The 15,765-nt window shown below is 41.2% G+C and overlaps 1 protein-coding gene across 1 annotated transcript in view; it reads left to right on the forward strand.

Annotated features, from left to right (window-relative positions):
* The first annotated feature begins 903 nt into the window (after positions 1 to 903).
* Positions 904 to 15,765, forward strand: part of nt5c2a (5'-nucleotidase, cytosolic IIa) — a 28,907-nt gene continuing 14,045 nt past the window's right edge. Inside the window, exons 1-6 of the mRNA XM_079168809.1 lie at positions 904 to 973; positions 2,045 to 2,166; positions 10,026 to 10,099; positions 11,377 to 11,494; positions 11,609 to 11,704; positions 13,643 to 13,734. Of these exons, the coding sequence (XP_079024935.1) occupies positions 2,066 to 2,166; positions 10,026 to 10,099; positions 11,377 to 11,494; positions 11,609 to 11,704; positions 13,643 to 13,734 (481 nt within the window). The 5' untranslated portion in view covers positions 904 to 973; positions 2,045 to 2,065. The remainder of the gene's footprint in view (positions 974 to 2,044; positions 2,167 to 10,025; positions 10,100 to 11,376; positions 11,495 to 11,608; positions 11,705 to 13,642; positions 13,735 to 15,765) is intronic.

The raw sequence follows: 15,765 nt of genomic DNA on the forward strand, positions 1-15,765 counted from the left end.
ACTGATCTAAAATGATCTATACACTCATCAGAACTGTGATATCTGCAATCAAATGCAGACTCTTTCATGACAACTCTGAAACCCATTGAGTCCCTTTACAAAGACACTAAACATCCTTGACCCGAAGGCCAATAGCACCATTGCAATATAGTACAATCTGTTTAGTTTCGATAGTTTTAAATATTTTGCAGATGCATGCCTCGTCTTTAAGGTTGTACATTGTCTTTGCACCTCCCACACTGAGTCAGTTCATAATGCAGCAGCAGGGCAACACCGTGAAACACCAGAGGGGACCATCCCTTGTGTGGATCAAGTTTGGCTTCTCCTCAGTCAGAGCTACTGGAACAGTCTTCTTCTCGAGTTCAGAGAAAGCTCTAATTACTAAAGCTTTAAACAAAAACTAAAGAGATGAAGCAAACCAAACCTGCAATAGTAATCATGCTACCTCATCTCTGACACTGCTGTTACTCACGCCAATTGATTTTACAAATCTGCTACTTTTGTACTGTATTTATGTATTTTATAGTATTGTGCTGTACAGTGTAGTACCATAGTGTTTGCTGATGAATTGTACTCAAATGAGCTCTCTAGCTAACTCTGGCACATTCCACAGAGGTGGAAACTGAGATGTTGATGAACGTGCACTGTCCCTAGTAAGTAAATAAAAAGACACCTGTTTGTCCTAAATATACAAACGTAAGAAAGGTAGGCTATTAGGGAACGACGTACTACATGGACCTGAAAAACAATCTTCCCAAAAAAGTGATGAAGAGTTGTCTTTTGAAGCACGCGGTCACGTGTTATCTTCCAACACAGGACTGATGACACACACGAGAAAAGAGTTCTGTAACTCTACAGTTGGTGGCGATAATGCTGCACGCGACCGCAATTCACCATCTGAAGAAGAAGAAGAAGAAGAAGAAGAAGAAAAGAAGAAGAAGAAGACGAAGAAGAACCAGGAGATCACGACATCGTGAGTAGTGTTGTTGTCGTGCTCTTGTCCACAAGTAAAGAGTGTTTTAATCCGGTTAAAGCCCGCACACCTCCTATGACGTGATGTTTCAAACGTTAAATACAATAACGCTAACTCACTTTAGCAGGTGAATTAGCTCGCTGGCTAAGCTAACATAGCGGTAACGGTCCAAACTGTCAGAAGATGGAAACATAACAGAGCAGTTACATGAGCTAACATTAGCATCTGAAGCAAACATCAGCGTCTGAAGTTACCGTTACGGGACACCGAGCTATATTTAGCTTAGCCTCGGTGTTGCTGCTCTTGTTCAGAAAACTCATTAACGTTATGCACGTTATAAAAACTCTGTTTACGAGTCTGAGTGTTGTGGTCCTGCAGCTGATAACGTAACGTTACTCAAAGTATTTGTTAAACCGTTAGTATATTATTTATTTATTTTGTATTATAAATATATATATATTTATTTATATATATCCTGGTCTGGACAGTTTTTAGCTAAAAATCCACTTAAAATACATAAATGATGAGTAATGTTTTCAGTTGATTTAATGGTGTATAATTACTCATATAATAGTTACAACAATGCGCTGTAACTAAGTCTGAAAAATAAAACTTCTAAAACGTTCCACGAAATGTGTGTTTGAGTTCATAGAGGAAGATTTTAGAGTATATCTTAAGTATCAAACACGACCTTTCATTATTAAAGACTACTTTATTACTCTGTCGTATTTTTTTAACTAAGCAACCAATCTACTTCCTGTTTACACAGACACCATCATGCCCAGTGTATGTGAAGAGTCAGGTGATATTCGTTTTCAGGCGTTTTAGTGTGGAAGTAGCCTCAGGGAGCCGCAACAGAGGGGCTGAGCCGCATGCGCGGGTTTCCGACCCGTGACCTATATGATATAACAAGTCAAAAACAACATTATGCTGTACATTATATGAAATCCAAGTATAACATCTGAAGTTACACTACTGTACTGTTTGCTTGACCACGGTTCTGCAGATGATGACTCACTTAACCACAGTTGTGTGGTTCTGGGTTTAACAAGTAGCTCCTTTTCCTCACAGAAACAGTTGGTACGGTTCAAGATGACAACTTCGTGGAGTGACCGTCTGCAGAACTATGCCGACATACCAGCCAACATGGACGGCGTGGCCATGAAGAAGTATCGACGTGAAGCTCACCACAGGTAGGTGTTAGTTTAGACTGGCAAAAAGGTCTTGCTAAAGTCTTAAACTAGGACCAGGTACCTTCCGGACAAATAAGTTATAGTTATTGGCTGTAGTGTGTGTGTGATGTTATTTCAATGCATTAGAAAGGCTTCATATTAATGGTCTATGTGATAAAACCCCATTCAGATACATTAAAGCAGAAGGACATAAGATAAGATAAGATAATCTTTTATTAGTCCCGCAGTGGGGAAATGTACAGGATCACAGCAGCAAGTGGACAGTGCACACAAGATGCAGAGTAAAAAACAAGAGCGACAAGTAATATAAATATTAAACAGTAAAGACATCCACCTCTAGCAGATGTGTTCCCCCTACAGTAGAAATGAGGCTCAGGCTTTGTTCATGGAGAAATTAGTCATTTTGGTTTGTTGTTGACAATCTGACAGGAACCTGACATTTATTTAGTAATTATGAAAATAAACAAACTAATTCAAAGTGATAAAGATCATGGCTGAGCCTCATTAGTTGGCGATGGCAAAAAGTCCAAACTCAAGATTTCCAAACATCAGTCCACAAACCAATGGGTGACGTCACGACGACTACGTCCACTTCTTATACAGTCTGTGGTGTAGACATTGAGTTTACCTTCAGTAGCTAGCAGTGGCGGGCCGTGCATTTTATACCTGGGTCTGCACTCGTAAAAATGAAGCTCAACACCTACAAATACACTATGAGTGCAGATACATGAATACCCGCATGACAGGATGTGGCGGCATTAACGAACAATGAGTCAAAATCAATTCAGCTAAAGCACGCATTCCACCACACACTCAAGGGCACAGGCCATTCAAATATTATTCATATCAGAGGGAACAATATTACCCATATCATAAAAATGACACGATAGACAAATTAACAGAGTAGTAACGATCACTCCCTCCAGGAAATACACAACTCCATAGTTCTTGTTACTGACGGATTTATTCATCTGTCAACACGAGAGGGAAAATGAGTCCACTTGAAAACACATGAATCTTCAAAAAATGTCAGGTGGCGCAACCACATATTTATAAAAAACTATATATTTTCCGAATATTTATTCAAACTGAAATTTTTGACAAGTATCTCTTAGAGCAGGGGTGTCAAACTCATTGTCGCTCTGGGGCCACATCAGCATCATGGTTGCCCCCAAAGGGCCGGTTGTCGGCGGGGGGGGGGGGGGGTGCTCCTTCGTCTTCGGTGGGGGGGCGGGGGGGGGGGCGTATGTGGCAGCTGGTGGAGGTGTGCGCGGCGCGTGCGGATCGGGGAGGAGCTCCGCCGTGCGCGATACAACGGATATTTGTAAATTGTCCGACTTTTACATTTTTTTTTTTTGCTGGCGGATTCGCGGGCCACATAAAATGACGTGGCGGGCCGGATCCTGCCCGCGGGCCGTATGTTTGACACCCCTGTCTTAGAGTGTCTACTGTTTCTAACACATCGTATTTTGTGTTTGTGTTTTGTACATATATGGATGGATGGATGGAAAATTAACATTTTATTTTACATTTAAACAGAAAAACATAATAATACAAATATACAAATGAATACATTCAATACAATAGTTCTTCACATCATATTAAGCAAAATAAATTTCACTTCAACCTATTATTTATTGCTTTAAATTATAATTTGTATATGATGTTAGAGCTTTAAATATGATATCATAAAGTGACATTCTTTGCAGTTGCTCCACCTGATTTACCGGTTGCTCCACCTGACGTTTGCAACTTATTTCAAATGAAACAGGCATCTACTAGGACACTAGCATTAGCTTTTGTTCTTGCTAACAACTTCATACATATACATTTTAAATAGAATAAAGACATTTATGATAAAATAACATTGTTCTAGTTTTACATTGGTTGTTCCGCCCTGACATGGAAAGTGAACCACTCTACCTATAAGTTGAAAGTAGCTGTTTTTATCAACATTCAAAAGAGATATAAAAACATTTTCACTCTGCTATGAAGGTCAGTTGAGCTCCTCTTGATGATGCAATATCCTGTTTACTGTTTTGCACTTTAATTTCATAATAAAAGTCCCATCTTTACAGTTGTGCCACCCTGACATTTGAGAACATTCAAATTGCTGGACAAAAGTTTTTAAATTATTGCAACAGCTTAAAACTATTGGTATTTGTGAAAATGTGGTTTATTTGAATCGTTTCAACAATAAAAGCATGCCGTAGTATTTTATTTAGAATTTATTATCATTTAAATACCTTTTTTAATAGTTTTCTTAGTGTTCATCTGCTAGGACAGGTGCACCGCCTGACATTTTCAGGGTTTGAGGTGCCAAAACATCAAATAATATATATTATTTCATTGTACTGAAAATGTATCAAAACTGGATAGGTTTTATAGAATGAAATGATATATGTCATGAATTGATACAATTATTTTAAAAGGAAGAGAAGCTTCATGTACTGCTTCCCTTTCCCGCTAGTCTGCTGTCTGATTGTGAGGTCAGGCTGATCTGGGATCAGCTCTTTGACCTGAAGTTTCTCCTCAAAGTTCTCCTCAAAGTTCTCCTCAAAGTTCTCCTCTCAAACGGGTCTTGGAGGAGCAGTGCTCGCGCTAGCGCTCGCCTGTAGAGACCACTACAGACGAGGACGCGCAGCTTGGGGCAGAACGAATTTGGCCCCTAGCTGAATCTATTTGAGGACGCTGATTGGCTAAATTGTATGTCACTCATTTATATCTTTAATCATCAATTGGCTAAACTGCTTCATAGACTCGCCTCTTGTGGGCCATTTCTCGATGGCCCCAGCGCTGCTGAGACGTGCACACAGGCACACAGAGGACGAGCAGGAAAAGCATATATTTTGCGCAGATATCATATTTTACACATATTACTGGGTACATTTTCTTTTGTGGCTCAAGGAGGGGCAACACCCCATGGCCGTCTATTGGCCAGCCGCCACTGAGTACAACTATTGTCATCATGCAGAATGATCCATTTCAAATGATATGTACAGTAGACCTATATCATTGGATTACATTTATTGATGCATTAATGTGTTCATCTCTTTAATGTTGCAGCTGGTAAAGGTGGAGTTCATTTGAAGTACTTTACATACTTAAAAACTAGGCTATATACTTGTTCATAATACATCATAGTTTGTGAGTTGATTCATATTTTGTATTAAGAATCTGTATCGGTAAAGTAGCCTAACCAGTAACTAATATTGTCAAATATATGTTGTCAAGTTGAAAGTACAATATATCGCTCTGCGGTCTAGTGGAGTAGAAGTATAAAGGAACATAAAATTAAAATATTCATGTCAATTAAATAAAAAATGTACTTAATTACAGTACTTGAGGAGCCTGAATCTACATTCCACCACAATTAGTGCACAAAATAGTTTTCATAGATCTAGCCTTTTAATTGTGCTCTCAAAGTGCACAAGATTGATGCATTTGACTTGAAATACTTCCAGAGGAGTTTACCACCCACCATCTCTAAATCCTGTGGGAAACACTAAATGTGACTCTGGCAGGCTGCCACAGTCTAGGTAATGAATGGGAAACACGGCAGTAGATACAAAACATACTCCACAGCTATACTAGTGGTCAAAACTCCACAGGGTACCTTTTATTTTAAACACACATCATTTAAACAAACAATCTCCGCTCAAGGCCCCATACTAAGTTGTTATCCTAGAACTGTACATGTTCATGTCCACATTGGCTTGAAGGCGGAGTCAGAGATTCTGGACACCCAAACCAATCCCCTCTTCCAGATGTACTGTCCCTGTTGCTACCACAGCCTGTTGCTTATTGGCTGCAGTAGTGTTGTGCGCCAGCTAGTGAACTGTGAGGAGATACCCGCTGAATCGCTGACTCCACCTTTTAAAGGTTGAGCTTGACACTTGAGTGAAGTCTGTGTGATTTGCCTGAAAGCTCCAGAACAAGCTATTTTTGTAACTGTTTCCTGAGCTTAATCACATGATGAAGCTTTCAAAGCAACTTTATTTTAAATGAAAAGTACAGAACAGAGCATGGCAGTTCCTTTCTTCAGCAACCTGGGAAGCTGAATGTGAAAGTAAAATAATAAGAAACATTGAAACATCACGTTAACCTAGATTATTAGATGCATTGGATGCAAAAAATGGGCCGCTGGTCCCATAAAATCTAAATAAAAGAATGCTTTGAAATGTCAGATGTGTCTATGTTGATTATTGTATATGTAAGATGTTGATCAAATATCAATAGCAGGTACTGGAGGCAGATCTTATTACTGATGTTGCAATAGGGGTTGTTCACATGTCGCATGCTTTGCCCCCTCAAATCCATTGTTGTCAAGAGCAACGCCGTCGCCACGAGCAAACGCCTATTTCCTATATACTATAGTTCATCTTTTGGACGCCCACTGCATGCCATGTGACGAGGAACAACCAATCAGAGCTTGTAGATATCTGTTCTTTCTTCCGTAAATTACATTACATTACATTACAGTCATTTAGCAGACGCTTTTATCCAAAGCGACTTACAATAAGTGTATTCAACATAGTTATTCAAGAGAACTACTAGTCACCAGAAGTCAGCATCTAAGAGCATAAACCAGAGCAAACGTACAGAAACAAACTAATACAATAAGTGCTGAGTGGAAGGCTCAGGGTAGCACTTGAAGAGGTGAATTTTCAGCCTGATGAAAGATGGGCAGCGACTCTGCTGTCCTCAGTGGGGAGTTCATTCCAGATTTATGCTGCTGGAAATCTATTTAACTTGGTTTAGTTTCGTCGGTGAGGCTTACTGCTAAATTACAGCAACTCCACTATCGTCATCGTTATCACACCGATTTTGGTTGCTTAGTAACAGCAACCCCACCCCCAAAGCACTTTGGATAAATAGAAGAAAGCGACAAGGCCTGGGTTTTCCACAGGATTTAGACGCAACATGTGAACGGCCCCGTAGTAGACGATTCTTCTCTGACAAAGACACCAGAGCCATGTAGCATGAGCTCAGTGGTAACACGACATGTATTCTCTATTACAAAGCTTTCCAAGGGATCTGGCTCAAAACCATCCTGCAATGAGGTATGCCAACCGTCTGTTGTTAAAAACAAACTGCGACTACTGACTAAATGACTCTTCTGTTGTGATGTCCATGATGTGAGTTGACCCTTCATCCAGTTCTCATGGAAGTGCTTCCACACTGACACTGATGAGTGATATTCGGGTGTCTCGCTGTGGAGACAGCAGGCGGTGGTCATTGTGATTTGTCAGTGTGAGCTCCTTCTGTTGCATTTCCATCTGCTCCTGCATTTTTCCTTTTAATCCTCATCTGTTACTGTCGACCCGACGTCATCTCTCACACCATCTGAATGGAAACTCAAGGACAGTGTGCAGTCTGAGTAGAGTCACAGATTACACGTAATCTGTATTTCTGCGTCAGCAGTCAGAGATGTGAGACGAGAGTACAAGGCTGATTTTTGTGAGCTGCTCTCAGCGAGAGTTTTACTGTTGACGTGTTACAGCCGAGCAGTAATTGCACATAAGTTGTTATTTTAGTCTGTAGGTTGCCTAATATGCTCGAATGTATTAAACAACATTTTGTAATCTTATTTCCGTTTTTAGAGGTCCGATTACTTTGCTTAGACTTCCTAGCTTTGTCATCCTTTACGCGTCAATGTTTTAATTACGTTTTAATTTGATAGTTGATGTTGGGAAATGTATGCTTACATTTTTGGAGCTGTGAGGATCTGCTGGCTGTGTGGGATTGGCCAGTCGGTACAAAAAGCACATGTAGACAGTGTTTTTGTAATTACACACAGGTCCACACTGCATGTTGAAGCATGGGGTATGGCAGGAGCAGGTTTGGTTATTATTATATTAATACGAATATTTATATCAATAGGATTATTAATATGGATTAATGATAATGGAGCACCACCCTGGGATCAGGGACCAATAACCAAAAATCCATAATATTTAAACAAACTATCTGTTATACAACTACACGCAGCTACTGTACTAAACCTAAAAGCAACAAACAAGCAAGTGTGTGTGTGTGTGTGTGTGTGTGTGTGTGTGTTAGTCAGGATAGAATGGGAAAACTCTCAAAGCAAGGCACAGAGGCTCCTCACCACCGCAGTGAAGTACAGTAACTGTAACTTTATCACACAGGAGCCCGACTAGCGAACACTGGAGCTTTAACTGATAAAGTACAGTTTACTATCCCGCGGTGAGCTGATCTAAACACAAGCAAAGCCAAAGCGGTACCCGTAATGTACACAATAACACGTTATCAACAGTAAAAATAATCTTCAAGACAAACAGGGTTACAATAACACACTTTGACCTCTCTCTGCCCAGACAAAGGCCTCTTACTTGAGATCACTTCAAGTAGCGATCGGCGTGTGTACTTCCGTCTTTGTGTTTGGATCAGTTTCATCCAGACGATGACGGGGGACCGTAAAGCGCTGTGTCAGCAGATTAAGCGGCTAGCTGGTCCTCGTGTGACAGCGGGGAAAACAGCGAATGTGGACTTGAATAGGAAGAGAGCTGGGAGCAGAAGTTATCCTTCAGGATCCAAGTGTGTTCGGGAACACAAGAACAGTCAAAGATCTGTTGCTCGTCCAACGAGGATGGGACTGTTACCTCGGTTATTTTCAGGTACCAGTGTTTTATGTCCTGTAGCTAAACGCAGTGGGAATGTGTTATGATTCAAACCGAATCACACACTCAGGTGAGCACTAGCAGACAGACTGTCTGTTGTAAACTGGTTGGTTTAATTCTGTCTTTAGATGAACTAATGAATTATAAACCTTTCGTCCAGCCCTCTGACAGTGAGAGTAATCACTAAAACACCGTCCACATGTGCTTCTGTCAGCCGAGTCTGATCGGCAGGTGTACTGATCTGCTTCACTACTTTTGTAGATCCTCATAGCGGAGCCATCCACACCAAAAAAACACCACAAAGTCATAAAATGTTTTCATCTGTCGCCCTTCCAGTCACTGCCATGATGGATGTGGTTCTGTAAAACCATCTGATTGCTGCAGTGAAGCTGCTGAATGTTCCCAGATATCATTCATTGTTTACAACGCTCCTAACGCTAAACTGGAAGAACGAATACAATTGTGCTTGACCCGTAAAAAATGGGCGGAGCATCATAAGGTGAATAATGCAATACAGTTCAACAGCAACATGTTGAAGAACTTAGTCAGTTAGCTGTACCTAATAAAGTGGCAGCTGAGTGTATATTTCCATTTTCAAATAATTATTTTGTTGATTTTTATACTGCCTACAGCATTTTGGTGGCAACGTCTGAGAAAGATTGTTGCGCTCGTCTAAAACTACTGACAGATAGCTATGAATATGACCCATACAATCTACAGGTCAGGGATGATAGTATTGATGCCTGTGTGTGTGTGTAGCAGCTGATGAGTTGATGTTGAGCTCAGATTTGATGTTGTTCGCTGTCTTACATTTCCTGTTAACAACTTAGACTTTTAGGAAAAGTGTTTGAAATTCAATCTGTCTCCAGAAGTCCCGTTTGAAGTGGAACCATAAGGCTTTTGACAGGCGTAGAGGTTTTTACATCAGATGCACTGGTCACTACAAATATGTAGGATTGCATGTCTGTTGGTGTTGGTGTTGTGGTTGTGACTCATGGTAGTTCACTATGTCTGCCATGCATCAAAAGCTGACCTGAAGAAAGTGTTGCTGCTCTTTAGTATTTCCCCCGTAACTCTAAAATGTTCCACCAGACTGATTGTCTACTATTCACCATGAATTAGACGTTTGCTGTAGGAAACCGTGGCAGTGCCACATTTCATTTAAACAGCCAGCTGGCATGCATTGATTGACCACACATTGTTCTCCCTTTCCAGAGTCTTTGTCAACCGAAGCTTGGCCATGGAGAAGATCAATTGTTTTGGTTTTGATATGGATTACACTCTGGCAGGTAAGTGCAGTCTGAGTTCATTTATGTTGCACTGTGTCTGTCTGTCCTGAGCTTTATATGTGTTTAAACGACACACTATTATAACAGAGTATTGCTGTATGCGTTGTCCTTATCGGGTCGTCCTTCTTGCTCGTTGCGGCTATCAATTATTTGAACACTTAATAAAAATCAGGCTTTGTCTGACTCTGTCCCAATGGCAGAGACCACTCCTTGAAGCGCCCTGAATAAGAAATAGTGGGTCCTTGAGGGCACAGTCCTCTGGCAGTCTCACTGCAGCACCCACTGTAACCCAAGCTGCTCCTGTCCAACGGTGTGTAAGGATATATTTCTGACCTGGAGGCATTCAAGACATGTAATACCACAATAACAGGAGGGGACTGTGGTTGGAGCGAGGGTTAGAGCCATATGGTTTGTTTTGTGGCCTGTGCTTGTGGACAGCTTTGATACATCTGATACATGAGAGTCAGCTGCATTTATGAGCTAAGAAATGATTGGCAAAGTCATTTCTCCACAATGTATTTGAATGTAACAACCTGTCTGGCTTTAAAGAGTCTGCAGTTACAACCAGTGGTTGCGTTAAAAAATTCTCGTTGTCTGTCATTTAATATTTGTATTATAATGAGACGGAGGCTAAAGATGTATGTAAAGGCGGACTTCTGTGATTCTAATGTAATGATAATAGATCCGGTGTTCATACAGTTTTGAATTTTGTAATATAATTTGAGTTTTTCAACTGACACACAAATTCTATCTATTAGAGAATGGAGAGAGAAAACGGACAGAAACGTCTCCGACCGAGCAGATCAATTATGTTTTTCCGTATTTTCCTCGGATCGCTGCCACACGGGAGACTGGACTCACCAGATCCTGTGAACGTGGGATTTCCCGACCCTGCAAGCACTCGCTTCACCGGGAGGAAATCCCACAGCATAGGCGCTGCACCGGCACCGCGCTGGTGCTCGTCGTGGTCACAGGAGCTCCAAGGCCTCCAGTCCGTCAAAATGACAGACAGCCTTCAGTTTTTTTCCGTCATTGTCAAAAAAACTTCCGCCATTAACGGAAAATATTCGGTTAACGCGACCTCTGGTTACAACTGCAGTTCCAAACTTACCTGACGGTCGTAAATGAACGATTATTTTGAGAGAAGATGTTGTTTATGGAAGACATTTCTGCACGATGCAGATAAACTAACCCTCTGTGTGGGGTTGTTGTACGATCACTGTGTTTTTTGGTGTGCCGCCTTCATCAGAAGCCTGTCTCCCTCTCTGTCTGTCCAGTGTATAAATCTCCTGAGTACGAGTCGATGGGCTTCGACTTGACGGTGGAGCGTCTGGTGTCCATTGGTTATCCACAAGAGCTGCTCAACTTTGTCTACGACCCCTCCTTCCCCACCAGGCTGGTTCACTTAGCCCTGCTTTCTTTGTTTGAATACCAGTGCAACAAATCCTCACTCTCAGGTGTGCTTTGTGCTCTCTGTCCCTGACACTCACCTGTCTCCATTCTTCTCAGAGGTCTGGTGTTTGACACAATGTATGGCAACCTGCTCAAAGTGGATGCATACGGGAACATCCTGGTGTGTGTGCATGGATTCAACTTCGTGAAGGGGTGAGGTCCACCACTCTCGCTCAGCTATCAAAAAAATGTCAATCTAAATTCATGCTAAGCTTGTTAGTGATGCTAACAGGCTGATGTTAAGTAGGTATAATATTGATACCATGTTTATCATCTTAGTTTAGCTGAATAGCCATGAACACAACGTGAAGCTGAGGGGAATGTAATTAGTTTTACAGGTATTTGGTCATAAACCAAAGAATTAGACAAATTTAAATTTTGACCTGGTGGTAATACATTTAATGATGAGCTGATATTTCACTTAAAAACCATAATTGTCAAAAAAGAAAAAAGTCAGAGGATCCCCAAAGTTGTTAGGAGTAATCATTTGGGCGCCATGAATTTCTGCAGAAAATGTGCCGATCAGTCCAGTAGATGTTGAGATCTTTCATGGAGTAAATGGAAATGTTCCATCTATTGGTGTCAGAGGATCATTAAAGTCAATGGGATTCATCCTCTGGGCACCGTGAATGTCTGTACAAGATTTCATGGCAATCTATCCAATAGTTTTTGAGGTACTCCAGTCAGGACCAAAGTGGTAGACATTGACATTCTTAGCCACTAGCATGGCGAACAATCCCATGAATAGACTATAAGGAAGATGTAAAGGTATTGGATCCTGCCTACCTATGAGTGTGGCTTTGTTGATTTGTCTAGACATCTGGCGCAGAAGCAGCCAGTAAACGTCTAGGTTACACACAGTGTACTCAAGTGCATTTGATAGACTGAATTTAAACTTACTGAATACGTTTTTAAAGGTGATAAATGTTCAAAGCATTAAAATAACAGCAAAAAAATATAAAGAGGTGAAGTCCTGCCCCTTCTGGTGTCCCCCATGGGACCTTATTTAGGAAATTAGTATGTGCAGTAGTCAACGAACAAAGACGAATAATTTTCTGATGCCGTTTGAATAGTGCCGTGAATTACACAGATGTTTGTCAATTTAAAAATATGTTTGCACATCAAGAAAGTCGCAGTTTGTCATAGTTTTGTCGTAGTATCATTTAGTTTAGTGTGAAACTACATCTCTTGTCCTGCACAATGTGCGTCACCATCCAGGCCGTTACCTTGGCCTGCTAGGTAGCTAGCTAACGTAGCTATGTTCCACGCACAAATATAATGTTTCCTTACCTGATGTGTTTTTATCACCCGGGAAGCAAAAGAACGAGCAAAACCCGTTGTTGGTGTAAGTACATCCTGGTATGAAACACACAAGCATCGTAGCTTTTGAGGACAAAATTTGACTTTTAAAATGAAAAAATGTTCCTTTTAAATTGACGAACGCCACATGTCACACTTCATACGGGATCAAAAAGTTATTTGTTTCTCTCCATTGACTACCGTGCATATATTTTTCAAAATAAGGTCCCATGGTGGTCCACCGGAAGAGTATGTAAAGGTATAGACCTGAGCAGAGAATGAAGTGTGTTGTAATCAGAGCTTCTCTGTGCTTTGTTTCCACTGCTCGGCTGGGCTGCACATTTCTTTTAGTGCATGTGAGCGTGCCCCACTGGCGAGCTCATTGCTGCCACTCTGCAAAGCGCTAATTCGGCGGTTACAGCTAAAAAACAGCCTCAACCGACAGCGTCACAGCTGAAGCGTAGCGCCCGGCTTCTGGTTCCTCCTAAGTTAAACACTTAGCTCCGTCAGCACTGTTGCCGTTGTTTACACTGTTCAGGCTGTTAGCTTCGTTAGCTGCCAGCTCAGCCATTGCTATGTTGAGAGCCGTGGAAAGGCAATCCCTCTGCTGACAGTATTGAATTCAGCACCTTTAACCACTGATGGCACTGTAGAGTAGTAATAAGACACTTCTGACCACTGCATAGGGGATAATGAAGATGCACTGTAATTTGAATAATGAACCGGTATAACTGATGTTCCCTGGTTTGACCTTTGTCACTACTTGTTACCCTCCTGGCTCATTCTGCAAAGACCTGACATCAGAGACATGTACCCCAACAAGTTTATTCAGCGTGGAGACACGGAGCGCTTTTACATCCTCAACACACTCTTCAACCTGCCCGGTAAGAAAACACATCAACACGCCACAGCTTTTGGTGGTCTTAGAATGAAATTGATTAATGTATTAAAACACGATATAGTCATGCATTTAAGGTTTTAAGGTATTTGATGTATATGACGTGAATCAACTGAGCCATTTTTACCAGCAGGCTTCCGGTAACTTTCATGATTTGGCCTGTGATAATTAGTCTGAATAATCAATGCATCATTTAGTCTCTAGTCTCTACATTGGTGTTGTTGGTATTGACTGACGATGTTTGTACTCTGTTATTTGATTTGTGCAATGTCTGTGTGAACGGGTACTAAGAAGCCAGTTATATTCCTTCAGTTTCAATAGACAAAGACCAACATTATTACCTGTTGCTTATGCCACGTTTATGTGAAATGGGAGTCATTGTAACTACAAGTTTCTGAATGTTAAGTAGCATGCATATCTATATCCAAATGGCAATCGACGCTTTGCTACATCCCACCCTCCGAATGCAGACTGACCAATCATAGCGTAGCACGGTCCAGCTCTACAGGGTCCGACAGTTATCCGGCTCTGCTCCACAGACGCTCATCAGTGGTTTCAGATGTTCTTCATGTTCAGGCTGGTTTAGTGGAGTTGGAGCTCGTCATGGTTAAATGTTGTGTTATAGTGATACTCGTTATCTAACACTGTTGTTCCTTAATCACATTGTCTTCTGTCTCCATCACATGCGGTCTTATTTATACAACAGTGTTTGCATTCGTACAAATGAGGAAATGCACGTACGCCTAAAAATATTCCGATTTGTAAAACCTGCCAGCGCACAATTTCCTTTTTAAAATCCCAAATCAACCTGTAAATGTGAGCAGCTGGTTCGGCCTCACATCCCGCCCTCTACACGCCCACATTCAACCATAAATCACCTCGTGACTGTTGATGCATAGAAATGAGCTGCTGATCAGCGGCTCTTTAAGGTGAATCATGGAGACGACTGAGAGGAGGAACACTCCTTCACTCCCAATTCTTCCATTTACGCAGTCTGAGCGGTGCCAGAGTATCTATGGTGCAACACAACACATCACGAGTCTCACCGTAGTATTGATCTTTACAGCAGCCAGACTGAGTGCTTCCACAATGGTCTCGATAATCGGTGGTATCCACCACTCATATAGAGGAAGGAAGTTTGATCGGTGAATACAATTTATGTATTTACTCACGGTTTTTTATGGCATTATGATGAGGACTGATAATGAAGATATGGCGTGATCGCACGAGAGCGGTCTTTATTTCCACAATCGTAGTGTGCAGGTGAGGAAGATGAAGGTGAGGTGGCCGGAGGTGTGTGACATCACCGTGGTGACTCCTCTGCTCCAGTGAGCTTTGATACTGATCAGAGAGCTGTTTTCAGTTTGTCTGTGTTCACTATGCTGTATCTGTCACTGTGGAATAAACGTGATAGAGGCACTTAGCCTCTGCCATCAGTGTGTGAATGAAGACAAGTAGTGTGAAAGCGCTTTGAGTGGAAAGACTAGGAAAGCTATACAAGTACAGTCCATTTACCGTCACTTACTACCGCGGAGAACCGGATTTCGGGTGGCATCCCTGTTGCTTACTGTAAATTGAAGTTGCTTTGAAGTCACATTTTAGACATTTTGTTATGTTTTTGTCAAGCTTTAGTCTGTGGAACTGGTTTTAATTTCAGTCAGTGCTTTAGTCATCGTTGTCTCACACAGTTGTATGATGCTGTAATGGGTTTCTCATGAAGAATATTTCTCCTGGTGGTAAAAACATCTGAATGTAAGCATACCATGAACTATGTGTTTAGCCGTCTAGGCTGAGAATGTGTTACTGATCATTGTTGGTTATCAGACGCTGAAAATGGTTTTTACCACAACAAACTTTTATATATTTCTGAGGTCTTCTGCCAATCAGTCATGTTTTACTCAATAGAACTCTGACCCAATAAATCAGCAAAACTAATACTGTGTAAACTGCATCATTAAGGCTTATCTATGCCTATATTATTATTTGTATTGAATTTGTTTCAGTGCGTGATTACTTT

Source organism: Pholis gunnellus (assembly GCF_910591455.1).
Source record: "Pholis gunnellus genome assembly, chromosome: 11".
NCBI classification, from domain to species: Eukaryota; Metazoa; Chordata; class Actinopteri; order Perciformes; family Pholidae; genus Pholis; species Pholis gunnellus.